Below are 18377 nucleotides of genomic sequence, written 5' to 3' on the forward strand. Positions count from 1 at the left end.
GCCTGCTGGGACGGCAGCAGCTGTGGCCACGGCCGGTCTTGGGGCCAGGGCCAGGGGGAAAGGTGAGGCCCGTCAAGGTGGCCCTTGACCCCCAGCCAAGGGGAAAATGACGTGTCCTGGCTGTTCTTCATTCCCACTGCACTCAGCTTCCTTCCCCAGGCCCTGCCTCGGGAGCGGCGCTGTGACCTGGGCCAGAGTTGAGCCCCGGCCTAGACTGTTGTGGTCTGGAGGACCTTGCACAAGTCATTTAGTTGGTCTGTTAGTTGTTCAGAAACCCCTGGGCAGTGTGGTCAAGTAGAGGGGAGGCGCTGCGACAGGGTTGCAGGTGAGGGCACAGATGGCCAGGGGCTGAGGGCACCCCGGGCTTTGAGGATGGACGGCTATGAAGGCGCACGTGAAGGCTCGCTTCGACACCTGTGGCGGTCGCTTGGGCTGTTTGCATGTAGCTTGGAGAGGCAAGCGGCGCGCTGCCGGTTCACACAGGCCTGGCCCTCTTTACTCAGCTGCCGTGGGTCCCTAGAGTTGCACATACAACATCCGGGGCAAGACTGGGCCCAGGGGCCAGCCCCGGGGGCCCTGCTGTAGCCCCGGGGGCCCTGCTGTTGCCCCAGCGAGAGCTGGTGCCGCACCAGCCGGGCGGGACAGCGGGAGCAGGGAGGCCTGTTCTGGCTTGAGCAACATGGAGAGCAGTGGTCCCAGCCATTGGGAAACAGAAGGGAGAGATTTGAGGGTGAGGATGCCAGGTGCAGGACAAGCCCCCCAAAATGCAAGATAGTACCTCATAGCTGTCTTTCTTTTAAGATTTCATTTATTTATTTTTAGAGAGAGGGGAAGGGAGGGGGAGAGGGAGAGGGAGAGACACATCAATGTGTGGTTACCTCTTGCATGCCCCCCCACTGGGGACCCGGCCCACGACCCAGGCATGTGCCCTTGACTGGGAATCAAACCAGCGACCCTTTGGTTTGCAGGCCGGCTCTCAATCCGCTGAGCCACACCAGCCAGGGCAGCTGGTTCTAATTTCTATTGCATTGATTATCGTAGTGTGTGGTTCCCAGTGCAGGTACCGACACCAGACAGCTGTGGGGCCTTGGCAAGTTACTTACCCTCTCTGACCCTATTTCTATGTATGTAAAACGGGGCTGCTCAGAGTATGTGTATCACATTGTGATGGGCATGGCCCACGTCGAGCGTGCTAGGCCCAGGCCTCACACACGGTCCACTCTGGTTGCTTCTTGTGCTGCTTCTTGAATTGCTTGTTGGTGCCCCTTTCACATTCTAGAAGACTGTCTAGTGACAGAGAAAGATGGGCACCATGTGTCAATAATAGGAGGGAAAGTAGGACGGAAAACAGGATGCAGACTGTGGACCCATCCGTGTGAAACCGTACTATCAGCCCGCTCACAGGCCCCTGCTGGAACAGAACAGAAGAAAAGAATGGCAGACTCCCGCTTTCATCGAGCTTACAGAGGAAGGGGATGGGAGAGTTTAGGGAAAAGGATAAAAAAAGAGTAAAACATACATCACCACTAGCTAAGGGGTTCCATTGTCATTCCTGTTATTACTGTCACTACCAGGCAGGAGGGTCTCACTCAGAAGGGGGGCGTTTAAGTCGAAAGCTAAGAGTCTGGGAGTGTGTGCCAAGCCAGCATCGCAGAGGAGTGTCCAGGCTGAGGGAACAGCAGCGGTGAGGCCCGAGGAGCATTCCTGGGTGCCGCCCAGAGCCCGAGGGCAGGAGGGCGGGGCGGAGCCGGGGCCCTTGGCCGAGACACCGTGGGGAGCGGGGCAGAGATCCTCTGGCAGACCCAGGGTGGTGAAGCCCAAGTGAGGTAGGGGCAGGGCAGGTGAGGGAGGGGGCATGGTGGCCCTAGGCAGCTTGTGGCCGCGGCCTTGGGAGCAAGCAGCTGGCCTGGGCCTGCCGGCCCTGCACCCCTCCTGCACAGGTGGCAGGTAGCTGGGAACCGGTCAGCTGCCAGTGGGGAGGGAGGGGGTGCCCACAGGTGCCCTGTCACCCCTGGGCGCGAGGCCAGGCGCTGGTGGGGACGGGACCCATGGTCTTCCCCTTGCCATTTCTCTTCCCCAACCTGAGGCTTCTCCAGGGCTTTGAACGTGGGTGGACAAATGTCTTTTTGAAACTCTGCTTTTAATTCTTATGGATGGCGTGCGAGATCAATGTATTTTTAATTTTTGTGGAACTCCCTACTGTCTTCCACAGTGGCTGCGCAATTCCGCATTCCCACCAGCAGCGCGCAAGTTCCGGTTGCCCACACCTTTACCAATTCTTTTTCCTATTACTTTTTTGGTTTTTGTTTATCTTAGTTATCCTAATGGGTGTAAAGTGACACCTTACTGCGGTTTTGGTCATCTCTCCTTTGGCTCGAGGCCATTTGTGCGACTCCCCAATATTCACAACCACCATTGATGCTGTAGGAAGTTTCCCCCACAGCCACTTGACCTCCAGCTCCTGTTCCCACCTGCGCTTCAGCGTTATTTTGAGTAATCGTGACGTCTGCCATGGCCATCAGGGTCTCACCTTCCCTGGCTCTTGGTTGTCCTTGACCCCTCCGGTGGGTGAGCAGCCCGGTTCCAGAATCCCGCGCTCGGCGGTCCTGGGGCCACGATTACCACAGCAGTGATGGTCTCACCTGGAAACAGGTGGCACGCTCACCCTGGGTTATTTAAATTTTTGTTTGTTCTGTTTTTCTTCCACTGCTTTTGGGGCCGGGAGGAGGGGGGAGAGAGAAATATTCACTGGTTGCTTCTGAGAGCAACCCGACCAGGGATCAAACATGCAACCGAGGTGGGTATGTGCTCTGACTGGGATTGAACCCGTGGCATTTCAGTCCACAGGACTACCCTCCAACCAACTGAGCCACACCAGAGGAGTTTGTTTGTTTGTTTGTTTGTTTGTTTTAGAGAGAGGGGAAGGGAGGGAGAAAGGGAGAGACCACTGTTCTAGAGAAACACCAATGGGTCGCCTGCCTCTAGCACCCCCAACCGGGGCCCAGAGTGGGAATTAAACCGGGGAGACCCTTTGGTTTTCAGGATGGCGCCCAACCCACTGAGCCACACCAATTAGGGCTTGGAGAGTTTTTAATACATGGAAATTTTGCAAATATGTGTGCAGGATTAAGGGAAACCGACAAAGGACAGTGAGATGCACAGGGTTCTAGCAACAATGGGGACACACCGAGAGCTGAAGGGACACGGGGCGAGCAGTTATGGAACCCAGAGGGTTGTTGGTGCAGAGGAGGCTGTCGGAAAGGAGCTGTGGCCTCTGTGGGGGAGACAGTCAGCCCGCGGCCGCGCTCAGGAAGGGAACCCGAGTATAGATACCCCCCTTCTGCCTCCTACCCCTGGCGGGACCCTGCCCCTGAGGGGGCCTCCCCTGGGCTGACCCCGCTGGGGAGCTGGAGGGCCTGGAAGCTGTCCTGCAGTCCTGGCCCTGGGTCATTCGGCCGCAGGCCAACAAGGTGGAGAAGGGAAGAGAGTGGATCCAAGCGGGAAATTGGAAACATCTAGCACCTTTCTGAGGATTATTTTGTATTGCTTCAGATGCTTTTTGTAACAAAATACATGGCTGACAGTGGCTAAACAATAAGGTTTGGCTTTCTCAGATGAGTGCACACATGCGGAGGTTTGGCGTATGCAGCTGCCAGCCTCTGCTCAGCAGCTCAGCGAAGGTATACGAAGCGTACGAAGCCCTGGATCAGGACCTCTGTCTTTCTCGCCGGGTCTCAAGGTGGCAGCCGAAGTGCCAAGCACCATGTGTCCTCGGGACTGCCAGAGGGTGCTGGGCCGGGCCCTCCTCACCCCTGTTTGTTTTCACTGGCTCGTGTTCACCAGAGTTCTACCCCAGAGGGCTGCGTGGGGTGACCCTTCGTGGGGACCCTCTGCACTGACAAAAAAGGAGAGATGGCTCTAGGCGAGGGCGATGGCTGTCAGTCCTGCCGAGATGAGCACCCTGCTCCCAGGCAGTGCTGAGCTCGTGGTCTGCTTGGAATGGGGGCGTGGCTTGGGGGCCGAAGGGGTTGCTCAAAGTAAAGAACACACCACCGAATACACAGACACCTCTTCGCAGGAGGAATGGCCTTCTGAGGCCATGGAGGTCCCATGCTCATGTTGGCTGAGAATTGACTAGTATGACAGGCCTGCTTCTGTTTTCTGCTCCGGAAAAATCCCCAAGTCAAGAAAAATACAAATGGCTTGGCCACCTGCTGGGAATGAGTGGGTGAGGGGAGGACCTGGCAAATGTTAGTATTTCGATAGGTAACCCTGGCTTGACATTTAAATACAGATCCCTTGTGCTCAAAGCCAGGGCTGGCGCTCAGCCGGGATGCCCCTGGGTGACAGCACGTAGCCAGTTAAAACATCAGAAAACTTCAGACCCAGTTAGTGAACAGTGACTGGCCGCATCCTCCCCTTCCCCCAGAACGTGGCCGTCTCAGCCCGTAACCCACGGAGGGGCTCAGGGCCGCGGGAGCCTGTCCTGGCTGCAGCCCCCGCTCCCGCCGGTCGGAGCTCTGCTCACCGGGTGCTCCCTCTGCGGAGAGCACACAACTCTGAAAGAAACCGAAAAAACTAAATTTACAACCAAAGACAAAACTTCACAGGCAATCAAGTTCAAGTCTGGACTGGTGACACTGTCCTGCTCACTCTGACACCTTCTCCCTCAGGGACCGTTGACCACAGGGCCCCAGAGGTGCTGGAGAAGACGCGGTCTGCGCCCCGGACTCGTCTTTGCAAACCTGCTGGCCCGAGCAGCAGCGTCCGCAGCCCCTCCCGCTGTGGGCAGACTGAACACATTATATTCTTGGGTTTTTTTTTCAGTTTTATTTTATATTTGTCTCAGGTGTACAGCTTAGTGGTTAGACAATCATATAACTTGTTCCCCTCGATATTTTCAGTCCCCACCTGGCACCATACATACTTACTACCATGTTATTGACTATATTCCCTCCACTTTGCTCGCATCCCCATGACTATTCTGTGACTACCAATTTCTTCTTAATCCTTTTCACCCAGTCCCTCCGCCCTCTTTCCTCTGGCAACCATTAGTCTGGTCTCTATATTTATGAGTCTGTTTCTGTTTTTTTTGTTTGTTTGTTTATTTATTTTGTTCTTTACAGTCTACATATTAGTGAAATCATATGGTACTTGTCTTTCTCTGACTAGCTTAGCATAATGCCCTCTAGGTCCATCCATGCTGTTGCAAATGGTAAGATTTCATTCTTTTTTATGGCTGAATAATATTCCATCATATACAGGTACCACCACTTTTTTACCCACTTGTCTATTCATAGACGCTTGGGTTGCTTTGGCATCTTGGCTATTGTGAATAATGCTGCAAAAAGCATTATATTCTTGCTTGTCTAGCACCTGTCTCTCTCACTGGGGTCTCAGCCCACGAGGGCAGTGGCGTCGTGCGCTCTGTTCCTGTGAGTACCCCGGCGTCCGGGCCCGGGCCTGGCCCAGGGGAGCGGAGGAACCAGCATACAGATTCTGAGAAGTTACTCTGCCTCCACTTGGGGTAAATGCATGCACGCACCTATACTTTTCTCATTGTCCTGTGACAATTAGATCGTTTCTTTTCTGTTTCCTCAGTGCATCCTTTAATGGTGTGGAACCAGAGACCCATTTTATGAGACAAAAGCTTTAGGCAAGGACTAGTGTCTTCTATTGTGAATTACCACAGAAAAAGAGAATTTAGTTTAGCCTAGTGGTAGACGTGGGACAGCCAGCCCGTGTGGCCTCTGTGGGCGACTCCTGCAGGCCCGCAGGTCCTCACACCGCTCTGAAGCTGCTTGGCTGGGCTGGTGCCAAGGGGATCCTCCGGGTAACCCAGGATATCTGTGTAACACTTCACTTTCTGAGGAGCAATACGTTGAACACGCTCTTTGCTGAGAATCTGCAGCCTGTGTCCATGGGGCGGGAGGCCTCCCTCTGGTGACCAGCTGGGCCTCTCTGAATTAATTCTTTGGTCCCACGGTGGGATTGCCTGTTGCTGGGAGCTGAGGGTCCTCCCTGTCACCCTGGGAGCAGCAGAGACCCCTGGAGCTGTGTCCTGGCACAGACTGCACAGAGCCGGGCTCTGCAAGACCTGGGCTCCCAGCCGGGGGGCAGCCTTCCCCGCAGCACCCCGGGAAGGCCTGGTGCTGCCATACCTTACGGGTGACGTTGGCCCAGGGCAGCTGCCCCTTTCTCAGGGAATGGGGCATCATAGGCTGCGAGCCAGGCCTGGCTGCGAGCGGGGCTTGGCCCCCACTTATCGCCCAAGGTCCCTGGAAAACGGGGAGGGTGGCCCGCAGGCTTCTCTGACTGGGCAGGACCCAAGGGCTTGGTGACGTTTAAAGGGTTCCAGGGGATATAAAAGGAGCCCTCACAGCAGGCACCGCACATCCCTCTGACTGCAGCAACATGGCCTTTCTCTGGCTCCTCTCCTGCTTCGCCCTCGTGGAGGCCGCCTTCGGTGAGTGTGTGCACAGGGGTGGGCAGCCAGGCTGGGGTGCAGTGCGGAGGAGGCCCCTAAGTCCCCAGTGGCCCCAGTGACAGAGGGGCTCTGTCCAGGGTGAGCCCTAGGGCCTGGGGCCTGGCAGCTCTGAGCGCCCCTCCCTGCACCTTGGGTCCCCCCCCCGCAACGGTAGGCGAGGGGCGTGTTGAGGCGCCGGGAACAGGGCGCTCCTCCCGGGCTTTCTGAGCCGCACCCCTGCACCGGGCGGGAGGAAAAAGCTAGTCTGGGCCCCGCCGAGGTCTGAGGCCCCAGAAGTGGCCCAGGAGGTGCTGGGGGCAGGGTGAGGGGGGGGTCACAGGCACCACCCAAGGTGGAGACCCAGGTTCTCTACTTTTGTGCCAAGCACTTGCTATCATTTTATTTTCTGTTTCTAAAATAGAAGAAATTGTAAAAAAAAAAAAAAAATACAGAAAATTATATGACGTCCATGTATCATCAGGGTTTAGCAAATGTTACCTTCTAGCAGGTTGGTTTGAGGTATTTTTTTTTTTAAACATAAAATAGATTCAGCGAAAGCTCCCCTCTCCCCACTCCCGCCTTCCCTTGGAAGGTGAAGCGTCATCTGACCTGGCTGTGCATCATTTCTGTGCAGGTTTTTACACATTTACTACATATTGATATATCCATAGAGAATGTCTAACCTTTGTGAAAACTTACATAAGTAGTGTGACACTCCACATCAGCTCTACTGCGTGCGTTTTTCCAACCACGTCCTGTTACAGCTTCATCCCCATTGATGGCCCAGCTCATTCACCTCAGCCGCTGTAGAGCACTCCGCTGTGAAAATGCATCACAGTTTATGTCTAATCTTTTTGCCGTTACAAGAACATAGATTATTACAACGACATATGTTTTGGCAATAACCATCTTCAGGGAAGAGCCAGTCCAATTCCCACAGACGGGGGTGGCAGGGAGCAAGGCCTGTGTGACCCTCGAGATGGCCTGGCTGGTTGTAGGGGTGACAAACGGTAACCCCTGTGCACAGGGGCGGGGGGGGGGGGCAGTGCAGCGCCTACCTCGTCCTGACCCAGCAAGTGCATCATGGGTGTATTAAGTGCGCCTGTCTTTTCTCATGTTCCTATGACAATTCAAGTCCTTTATTTTCTGTTTCCTTGATGTGTCGTTCCATGGTGTGGAATCCAAGCCCCATTTTATTCAATAACAGAGAAATAAAAACTGTACAAAGAGTAGCCCCTGAAATCTCAGGGACAGAAAACCCAGCGTGGGCCCAGCTGTGTCAGACGGGACGTTTCACGCTCCCTCAGCAGGGTCCGCATTCCCCTGCCCCGCGTGCTTGGGTTGGCAATTTTAGTTCCACACCTCCTTGCCCCACTAATGGAACAGGTGAGCCTTGCCCCCCACCCCGAGGTTAGAGCTCCCTGCTCCCCTGGTTACTCAGGAAAGAGAGCGCTGGAGTCTCAGCAAGGGGGGGCCAGGAGTCAAGCCAGGCCTGCTGATGCTCAGCCCACGTCCTGCCCCTTCAGGCAGGACAGCCCGAATGCGGGCAGGCCTGTCCCTCTGCGTCCTCGGAAGGATGGCCCGGGGTCAACAAGCTGCACGGGGGTGGGGTCCTTAAGCCCACAGGCCAGGAGGTGCCAGGAGAAGGCCCCTGTAGGAGGAGGGAGTGTGGCGGTGAGGTCCTGTGTGACCTCGGTGGGCTGAGGTGGGAACCAGGGTTTCTGCAGACTGGCCCCAGGCCTCAGACCTTCCTCACCCGTCTCCCTGTCCCCGGAACCCCCAGGCTGCGGCGTTCCCGCCATCCAACCCGTGCTGAGCGGCCTGTCCCGGATCGTCAACGGGGAGGATGCTGTCCCTGGCTCCTGGCCCTGGCAGGTGTCCCTGCAGGTGAGGGGGGCTCTGCCTGTGAGTGGGGGGCCCACGGGGGTGGTGGGCCTGCTGCGCCCAGTCAGCGCTGACCTCTCCATCTTCCTCCAGGACAAAACCGGCTTCCACTTCTGCGGGGGCTCCCTCATCAGCGAGGACTGGGTGGTCACCGCTGCCCACTGCGGAGTCAAGTGAGGGCCTGGGCTGACTCTGATAGGGGGCAGGGGAGGCGGGGAGGCATGTTCGGGGCCCTTAACTCCCAGATGCTTCTGCTAGGACCTCCCACCTGGTTGTGGCCGGAGAGTTCGACCAGGGCTCCGATGCGGAGGACATCCAGGTGCTGAAGATTGCCAAGGTACGCCCAGCCCTGCTGGGCTGGCCGGGACGCTCAGCTGAGGCGCCGGGGCCGGGGCAGGAGGGAGAGGAGCCTTCAGCTGCTTGAGCGACAGGAGCCAGCTGGTGGGGCCTCAGAATTCTCACGCCGGGCTCTGTGGGTCTGTGAGCCCTGAGTGGGCCGCAGGGGGAGGAGTGTGTCTTCTTGAAAGCTGCAGATCACTGATGGGTCCTAGTGCCTCACTTCAACGTTCCGGCCCCACCCCGCAGGTGTTCAAGAACCCCAAGTTCAACATGATCACCGTCCGCAACGACATCACCCTGCTGAAGCTGGCCACACCTGCCCGCTTCTCCGAGACTGTGTCCGCCGTGTGCCTGCCCAATGCTGATGACGACTTCCCTGCCGGGACACTGTGCGCCACCACGGGCTGGGGCAAGACCAAGTACAATGGTGAGCGTGGTGTGGCCTTTCCAGCTAGGAGCGGCGGGCAGGGCCGTGGCTGCCTGAGCAGCAGGGGTCTCCAGGCGGGACCCAGAAAGCTCTTTTCTGGGGTTTAAATTCCAATATTAATCGTAAATCTTTGCATTTCTTTATTTAAACCCTGTTAATGAGCAACCTATCAAACGTGAATAAAAACATGGTTTAATAATATGTACCTGAATAATAAGCTGCTGAAGAAACACCTCAGTACCAGCAAGTATTGCCCTCATTAACCTGCACCCAGCTCGACAGGGTCCTGTCTCCAGTCTGGACCTCTCTCCAGACTGAGCAGGGCAGTGCATCCAGCCCGCTGTGTAGTCTGGGCTGGGGGCCAGACACCCAGCTCTGGTTCAGGCGCCTGGGTGTCGGGCCTGGCCTCCCCTTCCCCGGCTGCTGGTTCTGCCTGATCTTCCTCCAGTGCCCCGAGTTCTGCCACAGCTCCCCTGGCTGGAAGCAGGTGGGAAAGGGCAGTGGGAGGAGGGATTCTCTCATTGCTGCCAAGAGTGGCAGGTCCCCTCCGGGGTCTCCAGTCATGAGGACGTCAGCTCCTCTCCCTGGAAAGGAGGCTGCAGCCCTCCACACAGTGGCTGGCCGGGCCCAGACCACACCGGGGCTTGGCAGAGCAGGTTTTTTTTGAACAGCTGTGCTCGAAGCAAAGTCACCACTGCCCAGTGTGGAATCAGAAAGGAACTGTGCCCCCCAAATGCTGGTAGGGTCTCAGGGAAGGTGAGGGGCTCTACGTCCATGATCACCGTGGTGGTGAAGGCTGAAGACCATGCGGGGGGAGGGCAGGACGCCAGGAAGCCCTGGTCCCTTCTCCCCAGGGCAGGCTGCTGGATTGAAGAGCTCTGACCTCACCCCTTCTGTCTCTCCAGCCAACAAGACCCCCGACAAGCTGCAGCAGGCCACCCTGCCCCTCCTGTCCAACGCCGAGTGCAAGAAGACCTGGGGCAGCAAGATCACCGATGTGATGGTCTGCGCCGGCGCCAGCGGCGTCTCCTCCTGCATGGTATGGCCTCGCTTGTGCCGCCTGCCCACCCTCACTGGCCTCGCCCCACCCTAGTCAGTCCAGGGGGGCCACTCCTTTCCACCACGATCTACTTAACCTCACTCCTTGCCTGGCGGCGCACCGGCGGAAGCCAGGACCAGAGCTAACAGATGCCCGATGAGGGCTTGCTCTGGCCAGTTGTGGCCCCGGGCGTCCCAGCTCACACTAGCCCCGTGAGCTGGATGTTCTCAGCCCATTCGACAGATGACAGCAGGGCCGAGAGGGTGAGTCACTCGCCTGGGCCCTCCAAGATAGGCCGCGAGCTGGGTCTGCCATTTGGCCAGGTCTCAGTACCTTGTGTCTGGCCACTGTGCCCACACTTGTTACTTCTCTGCACCCCCTCCCTTCCCCTGGACTCAGCCAGGTCAGCGTATGCTATGGCCCCAGCAACCACTTTCAGGCTTGGACACAAGGCCATTTTCGTCCTGCAGGGCGACTCTGGCGGCCCCCTCGTCTGCCAGAAGGATGGAGCCTGGAACCTGGTGGGCATCGTGTCCTGGGGCAGCGGCATGTGCTCCACCTCCATGCCTGCCGTGTATGCTCGCGTCACGGAGCTCATGCCCTGGGTTGAGGAGATCCTGGCCAACAACTGAGCCCCAGGCTTTTATCATCCCAGCCCTGAGTGTCCCAATAAAAGCATCTGTACAGAAACACTGACTGCCTGTGTCTCTTTGTGACCTAGGGCATGTGGGGCTGCAGTTTCCCCATTACCCACCAGGGGACGGCATTACCTCTCCTTTTCCAGGGTTCAGGCATTCCCCACCCGCCTCCTTCCTCCTCCGCCTTCTCAGGAAGCTGCCTTGGCTAGTCATCCTCCCCGGGGTAGAATTCAGGTCCTACTTGCTGGAGCCAGCTTTAGCCAATGGAGCTTTCTGGATGGCAGGAGCCCCTGGCCAGGCTATGCAGTCATAGCCCTGAGCAGTGGGCATTGGGACCAAGGTCCTCTGCCCATGAATGCTTCTCCCTCCACTACACGATGTGCTCCAGGTACCTTTCTCTGCCTTTGTTCCCCTCCGCACCCAGTCCCCAGGACAAGCACCCAGCCTTCGCCCTTCCTGCTTCAGATCCCAGGTGCCCACACACTAAACTGCGTATCTCCCCTCCCGGCGCCAGAGGTTGGCGCCGCCGTTCCCTCCTTGCCCCCTGCGCTTGCCGAGACTCAGCAGTTAGGCGCAGAGGCTTGGTCGGTGGCAGGCCCGGTCCCTTTGGCCAGGCGGCAGGCGGGGCTGGCTTCCATGGTCAGGCTGTAATGACGAAGGAAGCCAGCGACTCTTCTCTTTCCTGTGAGGTCAGCTGACCTCAACGCTCAGTGTCTCATGTGTCAGTTCTTTGGGGGCTTGCGAGATGGTGGGATTTAATTTTGACATTGCCTTCTCATTTGTCATCTGGAACCCTTCCAGAGAGATGGCTGTCTATCCATCACCCGATTATCCAGTGGTCCTGTTCATGCAGGCTATAAGCTTACTTCTTTTTCTGTTACAGCTTTAAAAAAAAACAAAACCCAAACATTTATTCCCTTTATTGATTTTTGAAGATAATGAATTTGTTCTCTATCGTCCCACAAAGGTGACCCAATTACTTTTGTTTTTGTTTTTTAGAATCATTAAGTACTTGTGGATTTAAACATGTTTGAGTGTTTCAACCCATTATAATTATCTTTTTTATTGAAGTGCCAATTTGTGAATTTCTGTTGAAGTAGCGGAGATTCTCCAAATTCTCTGAATTCTTATTTTGGCCTATGAGCACTGAGTACGGGCCCGCAACACACATGGAGAGAGGTCAAGGTCCCTAGCGGGGGTCAGTCCCTTGAGCTCAAGACTAGGAGGCAGCGTACGAGCTCTGGGCGCCAGAGAACCCTCTGCCATCCCACCGAGAACCGCCCTGGGCTCCCTGTCCTGCTCAGCAGCCCCCGGAAAGGGCAGGCAGAGGCGGGACAGGGCTGGGCGGGGGGGGGGCAGTTTTCCTGACCACAGAGCTTCTGCACCCCCATTTATTCTGAGGACACCTGTACCAGCGGTCACAGATGGGCCTGGGGCAGGCACCCGTTGCCCCAAAGCGCTGGAGCTGGGGGCGAAGCAGAAAGGATCCTGACGGTTCCTCCCCTATTCTATCCTCCCACAGCGGAGCCCACAGCGACGACCAAACATCATCCCCGGTTCAAATCATTCTCTCCTCTCCTGGATCTTTCAGTTTTCTCCCCATCTTGATGTTTCTCTCTAAAGTTCCTTCAAGAGCGATCTTGGGCGGAGGGGGTGGGTAAGACCGATCTTGTGGAAGGCGGCCTTCTGGTATCTGAACACCGCAGTCCTGGGATAAGGTTGCCACCTGGTGGCCAATGCGAAAACCGTACGGCTGTGCCTGACCTCTCATTGTCTTCTAAACCCCGCGCTGCGCAAAGGACACAGTGTGAGCCAAGTAAGTAATTTGAAGTCACCTGGTAGCCTTACTGAAAAAGGAAAAAGAAAAAGGTGATTTATTTTATTGATGTATTTTATTTAACTCCACATATCCACAATTATTATTTCAACACATAATCATCGTCTTAAAATTATTAATGATACATTTTACATTCTTTTTCTCATACTGAGTCTTTGAAATCCAGTGTGTAATTTGCACTTATAACATATCTCAGTTAAGATACTAAACTTCATAAGGAATACTTTATCTGCATTTAAATTTCATAAAAATTACAGTTGAAAAAGTAGACTTACATACCCAAGTTGTTTCAAAGATACTTTTAAAAACATTTTGGTCTTATACTGAAAAGTACAGGTGAGCCAAAAGTTCCACGTTTGACAGAGAGTCTGTGTCAGTGTACGGACAGACACCCCTCCCAGGACAGGGCCCACATAACTGCCCTGTCAAGGCTGCCCCCGTTCTGGTTCTGAGCTGGACCTTGGCGGACACAACACGTGCACCCCACCTTCTGTCTGCACACAACCTTGCTTCCTCATTCACTGAATTATCTGGATCGATGAGAAAAGATGCTCACCATTCACATCCAGAGAATGTCACACCATTCACCGGTCACTCATCAGCCAGCATCTGTACCCATAGTCTAGTGGACGCTGTGACAAGCTGGGGTGAGCGCTCCCGGAGACAGTGTACAGCCCTCAGCTGCCCGTCTTCCCCGCAGACTTCCTCAGCTGAAGAGAATCGCCTTGACCAGGGCCGTGCCGCCTTCCTGCGCAGCCCACGTCCCTGATTGGGCAGTGGGGTTTTTAAACAACACCCAGTCTCCTAGCCCAAACTTGGGCTTGTGTTGAAACCCAGCTCCCCCTCCTCTCGCCCTCCCTCCCAGGTGTTTATACCGGGCAGTGCTCTCTGGTAAACTTTCTGCTCGCCAGTCTTCACCTCGAATCTGCTCCCTGGGGAGCATGAGCTGTGGCCGTTGGGACCAGGCATGGATCCCAGCAAGTGGGTGCCAGGGTGGGAGTCTGGAGTTAGAGCACTGGCCACGCGGACCCCTTCACCGTTGACACAAGGTAACAATGAAATTGTTAAATCTCCTACCGCTGAAGAACTGGGGTGGTGTGCTGGTAGACGAGAATTCTCCTGTGGGTTCCAGATATTAGGAGCTGGAGAAATATGGAGGGAGAAACTACAGAGACAGTGGAATGGTGTGGCTGTTGGTAAGCATAAAGAAGTCTTTGGGAAAAGGAAAAGAAAAAGAAAGAGTGATCTGCGGGCTATTAGAAGGTATTTGTGGAAGGCAGAGAGCCTTCCTGGGAGCACACCTGCGGTCGCCCACACAGTGGGGAATGCTGAGAACTGGGTCCAGAAGCCAGTCACAGAGCTGCCAACTTCCAAAGGTTAAACCTCTTCCTAGACAGTCTGCTGTGCCAAGGTCGTGGCCCTGCAGAACAACAGGTACCCCAGTGTCAGCCCCATCTCCGCTCCCAGCCATGCGGGGCCTGTGGTGAGAGGAAGGAGAGCCTTTGCTGAGGAAGCTGCAAGGCCTGAGCAGCCAGGGCTGGCAGGGGCCAAAGAGTATGGTGGGGACTGGAGGCTGAGAGCGTCCATCAAGGCAGGGAGGAGCCTAATATGGACAAGGAAGGGTCTACCGAATTGGGCGCACTCACCCAGGATGCGGGTTTTACCATGTTGCCAGGATGAGTCCAAGGAGCATGTGAGCAGCCCTGGGCCATGTTAAATGAGGTAGAAATACCAGAATCACTGTGTGGGATGGTGGGGTAAGGCTCAGAGAGGGAGGCAAGGCAGAGTGGGCGAGCCGGGTGCGGCAGAACGCCCGTGGGTGACCGTTCCACAGGAAGGCCTGGAAGACGCGGCCGTCCGCCAAAGCAGGAAGGGTCATGCTGGTGAGAGGGGCCCCCGTATGGCTCAGAGGCCCACCTGAGGCCCCGTCTCTAGGCCTGGCGGTTGGTAGGAGGCACTACAAAGCTGTGATGCACGCAGTGTGCTGGGCACCTGAGCTAACAGGGGCCTGGTGGCTGCAGTTACCATCGTGAGCGGCAGCTGGGGTCCTGCCCTACAGAGTTAGGCCGACGGTGAATACCGCCCAGCAATGCTGGGGCAGAACGGAAGGGCTGCTGGCAGGGGCGCTGCTCGCTCCACAAGGAGAAGAAATCAAGGCTGGGCGACCAGCAGGCTGAGTTGCTTCAATAAAAAACATGGCACTCTGCAGCACCTCACATTTGTATCAGCCTTGCTTTTTTTTTTTTTTTTGCTTCAACCAGAGCTAGATTAGATGCTCCCTCTTCCCTGCTCCCACGGGGCACCGTGTTAGTATCCCCTGTTAGACACTAATTGCTCTCCACTGGGCTCACCTGTTTCCTTGATCATCTCCAACTAGATCGTGGGCTTTATGGCGTAGGAGCTGTACCCCTTCAAGCAGGGGCTCTCAAAGTGGGGTGCTCGGCCCAGCACCAGCATCACTGGGAACTTGGTAGCAATGCGTGGGCCTGCGGTTCAGCTTTTATTGTGGTCAAGGGTGGGTCCAAGGTTTTGCCAGTTTACTCTTTATTGGCAAGGGTAAAGTGTCACCATGGGAATTAAAGTGCAGGAAGGAAGAGCCAGCGGCCAGTTGGCTGAGTCCCCCAGAGATGTCTCAAATGAAGGAAGCGTCATGGGGGACGGTGGCCTGGCTCTTCATCTCGTGTGGTGGGCACAGCAGTTTGTTTTTGTTTTTGTTTTTTAATATTTATTCATTTTTAGAGAGAGGAGGTGACTGTCCCATGTGGGTACCCAGGTGGGGTGTTGGTCATGGGCTGGGGCGGGAGATGCCCTGAGGGCTGAGCTGGCTGCTGCCAGCGGGACACAGTGAGAGCCCTCTGGAGTCACCAGAGGCACATTCATTCCCAGAGGAGCGCACCCAGAACACATGATGATTTGGGCGTGCGTACAGCCAGGCTAAGTGAGGTCTTATGGATGCTATTTTGGCATTCCTGGGACAGACGGTCGGGACAATGGATAAGCATGGGAGTATAGTCACCAGATGGTGCTTTTTTTCTTTTCTTTTTCAAAAAAAAGATTTCATTTTATTTTTAGAGAGAGAGGAAGGGAGGGAGAAAGAGGAGTGAAACATCAGTCTGCTGTTTCATACCCTCAACCCAGGACCTGGCCCACAACCCAGGCATGTGCACTTAACTGGGAGTTGAACCAGCGACCTTTCGGTTTCCAGGATAATGCCTAACCCACTGAGCCACATTAGTCAGGGCCAGATGGGTTTCCTGGAGGGGCAATCATAGGGCTAGTTAACTTGTAGCAATTTGTACAGAGATCAGAGGGACAAATGTCATTTAGACATGGCCTCCAGAAGGCCCTTTGCTGCCGAGACAGTGGCATGCTGGCCTGAGCCTTTCCAACAGCGCTCTCTCAACCGTCCCCAGTTCCAACCCTGTGGTGCAACTGTGGGCCAGCGCGGTGCCGTCCCAGCCCTGGTCAGTGTGGGGGCAAGGCCCGCGGGCTGAACCCGCGCCCCATCACCCAGGCCGAACCAAGCCCTGAGAAGAGCCACAGCCACACAGAGCATAGACATTTGATGACCTTGAGTTGGGCTCCTTCCAGCTGAGCTATTGGTTGATAACTAACCTCTGAGTGGGGGAGAAAGTTGTGGGTTTTGTTAACCTATAAATAAGGAACCAAAGTGATAAGCAACTAGCGTTTATCTGAGATCAAAGAATAGCTATTGGGGAAGGACTGACTCAGGCAGAAACCCAGATAATGTTCCAATGATGGGGTGAAAGAAAAGAGCTCTCACGGGAAAGGGAAGGGAGTTAGTTACATGACTAGAAGGAAGAAATTTCTATTGGTGCTACCAAGACCAGTTTTGCTCTAGCTCTATTTAACTGTTGATTCATTATAAAGAATGTCCATAATCATCAGTCCTTGTGGTCAAGAGTTCAGCGTCCCTGTTAGCTCAGCAAACAGTTGTTTGGAGGACAGTGCTGCTCTGGCCCCGTGCAAAGGTTATTTTGCCCCAGGTAAACACTCCAAAACTCAAGGAACACGATGGGCCTTTTCCCTGGAGCGGTGGCTCCCACTCCATTTTGAAACGGCCCTATTTATGTTGGTTTTCTTACTTGAATGTAAGACTGCAATTCGTAGCTTTCATCTCCTAATAGGGCTCACGTCTACCAAGTAGCTTCTTTTTGTCTCCCGAACACCCAGACAGTGCCACGGGATGGTCGCGGGACGGCGGCTTCCACTTCTGTAGACTAGCAGGGAGTTGAGTTCATTAGCCAGCCCCTGTCGCCGCCAGCTTCGGGGAGAGAGCCCGGCGTGGGGGGGGCTCCCCTTGGGGCATCCTCACCGGTGTCAGGGTTTCCATAGAAATGCCCTCATGCTCACTGGGTGGGCTTTTGGCCTGGGGGGGCGTTCAGTGATGAGGGGATCACATTGGACTATCTACCCTCCATCAGGGCGCCAGAGTGAAGGAGATGGTGAGGTGATGGCGGAAATCATAGTGGAAGGGGAAGTGGAATCGGGAAGAGGACAACATAAGAAACAGCATCTTGCAGGGGAAAAACTTGAGGATGGCCAGAGGCGACCAAAAGTGGAACTTGGAGGGGTCTCATAATTGGTACATGGAATACAAAGGCTCAGGGAGCAAGAGTGAATAAAGCAAGACGAGGGCCTGGGGCAAAATCCATTTAGGGGACCACTTGACCGAAAGTAACTTTAAGGAGAGCCTCTTTAAAAAGGTGGTTCTAAACCCTGGCTGGTGTAGCTCACTGGGTTGGGTGTCATCCCACAAACTGAAGGGTCACCAGTTCAGTTCCCAGTTAAGGCCCATGCCTGGGTTGGGGACCAGATCCCTGGTTGGGGGTGTAGGAGAGAACCAATCCATGTTTCTCTCTCACATCGATGTTTCTCTCCTTCTCTTTCTCCCTTCCCCTCTCTCTAAACCTTTTTTTTTTTTTTTTAAGGTGGTTCTAAAAATAAAAAAATAAAAAGCTGGTTCTGTCACTTGATGAGGCCAGCTGCTGCAAAGGTGGGGGAGGGACGGCTGAGATGGAAGTTCTAAGGAATGTTGTGTCAGAGAGCCCACTGCCAAGCCTCCTGAGAGGCAGGGTGAGTGCCTTAGTCAGGGTCCCTAACGTCTAGTGATCCACAGGGAACAAGAGTCAAAGTCATAAGGACAGAGAAGACCTGTTTTGGGGAGGAATTACGGGTGGGAATCGCCAAGAGGAGTCCCATCTAGGTATCTATGGTTGTGACAGCGTGTCTGGGAACCCCAGCAGAAGGGGTCAGTGGCCAAGGAAATCAACCCACCGACAGGAGTGCAGTTGGTCTCCCGGGGACTGCGCCCCATCTGGATAGCCACCGCTGTTTCGTTTGGAAGCAGGGAGTATACTTCTCTGTCACAACCTTGGCTGCTGCCCAGATTGTTAAGGCATGAAATCCCTAATGAACTGAGGTTGTGTGGGCCCACTTTGCAAGCTGGTGAGAAGGGTCTGTCCTGGGCAGTATGCGGAGGGCTCAGGGAGGGAGTCAGCGACACTACTCGCTCAGAGCAGCGAGTGTGTGTGTTAAACCACGAGGGACAGCGACAGGACGTGGGGCCTCTAATTCCTTCCATATCTGGGCGCTTCAGGTGGGCCTGCCTCATATGAGGCCACTGCCTCTGAGCCACTGGCCAGACCAAACGACAAGCCTGTTAGGGACAGCCCAGGAATCTGCAGTGGCGCGGAGGCCCTGTTTAGGGCCTCCCTGAAGGCTCG

General features: G+C 55.2%; 1 protein-coding gene and 1 long non-coding RNA gene across 2 annotated transcripts in view; both read left to right on the top strand.

Annotated features, from left to right (window-relative positions):
* The first annotated feature begins 6400 nt into the window (after window positions 1–6400).
* On the top strand, window positions 6401–10804 carry LOC129075055 (chymotrypsinogen B). Its single transcript, XM_054579018.1, has 7 exons — window positions 6401–6466; window positions 8250–8353; window positions 8444–8523; window positions 8609–8687; window positions 8936–9116; window positions 10022–10155; window positions 10626–10804. The coding sequence occupies exons 1-7, from the start codon at window positions 6415–6417 to the stop codon at window positions 10785–10787; spliced, it is 792 nt and encodes a 263-aa protein (XP_054434993.1). The 5' UTR covers window positions 6401–6414; the 3' UTR covers window positions 10788–10804.
* Window positions 10805–13486: 2682 nt separating this feature from the next.
* The window catches only part of LOC129075194 (uncharacterized), a 32468-nt gene continuing 27577 nt past the window's right edge, over window positions 13487–18377 (top strand). The window contains exon 1 of the long non-coding RNA XR_008529609.1: window positions 13487–13679. This is a non-coding gene — a long non-coding RNA (uncharacterized LOC129075194). The remainder of the gene's footprint in view (window positions 13680–18377) is intronic.

Source organism: Pteronotus mesoamericanus, unplaced genomic scaffold (assembly GCF_021234165.1).
Source record: "Pteronotus mesoamericanus isolate MK-2021 breed Mesoamerican mustached bat unplaced genomic scaffold, CSHL_Meso_final contig_52, whole genome shotgun sequence".
Taxonomy (NCBI): Eukaryota; Metazoa; Chordata; class Mammalia; order Chiroptera; family Mormoopidae; genus Pteronotus; species Pteronotus mesoamericanus.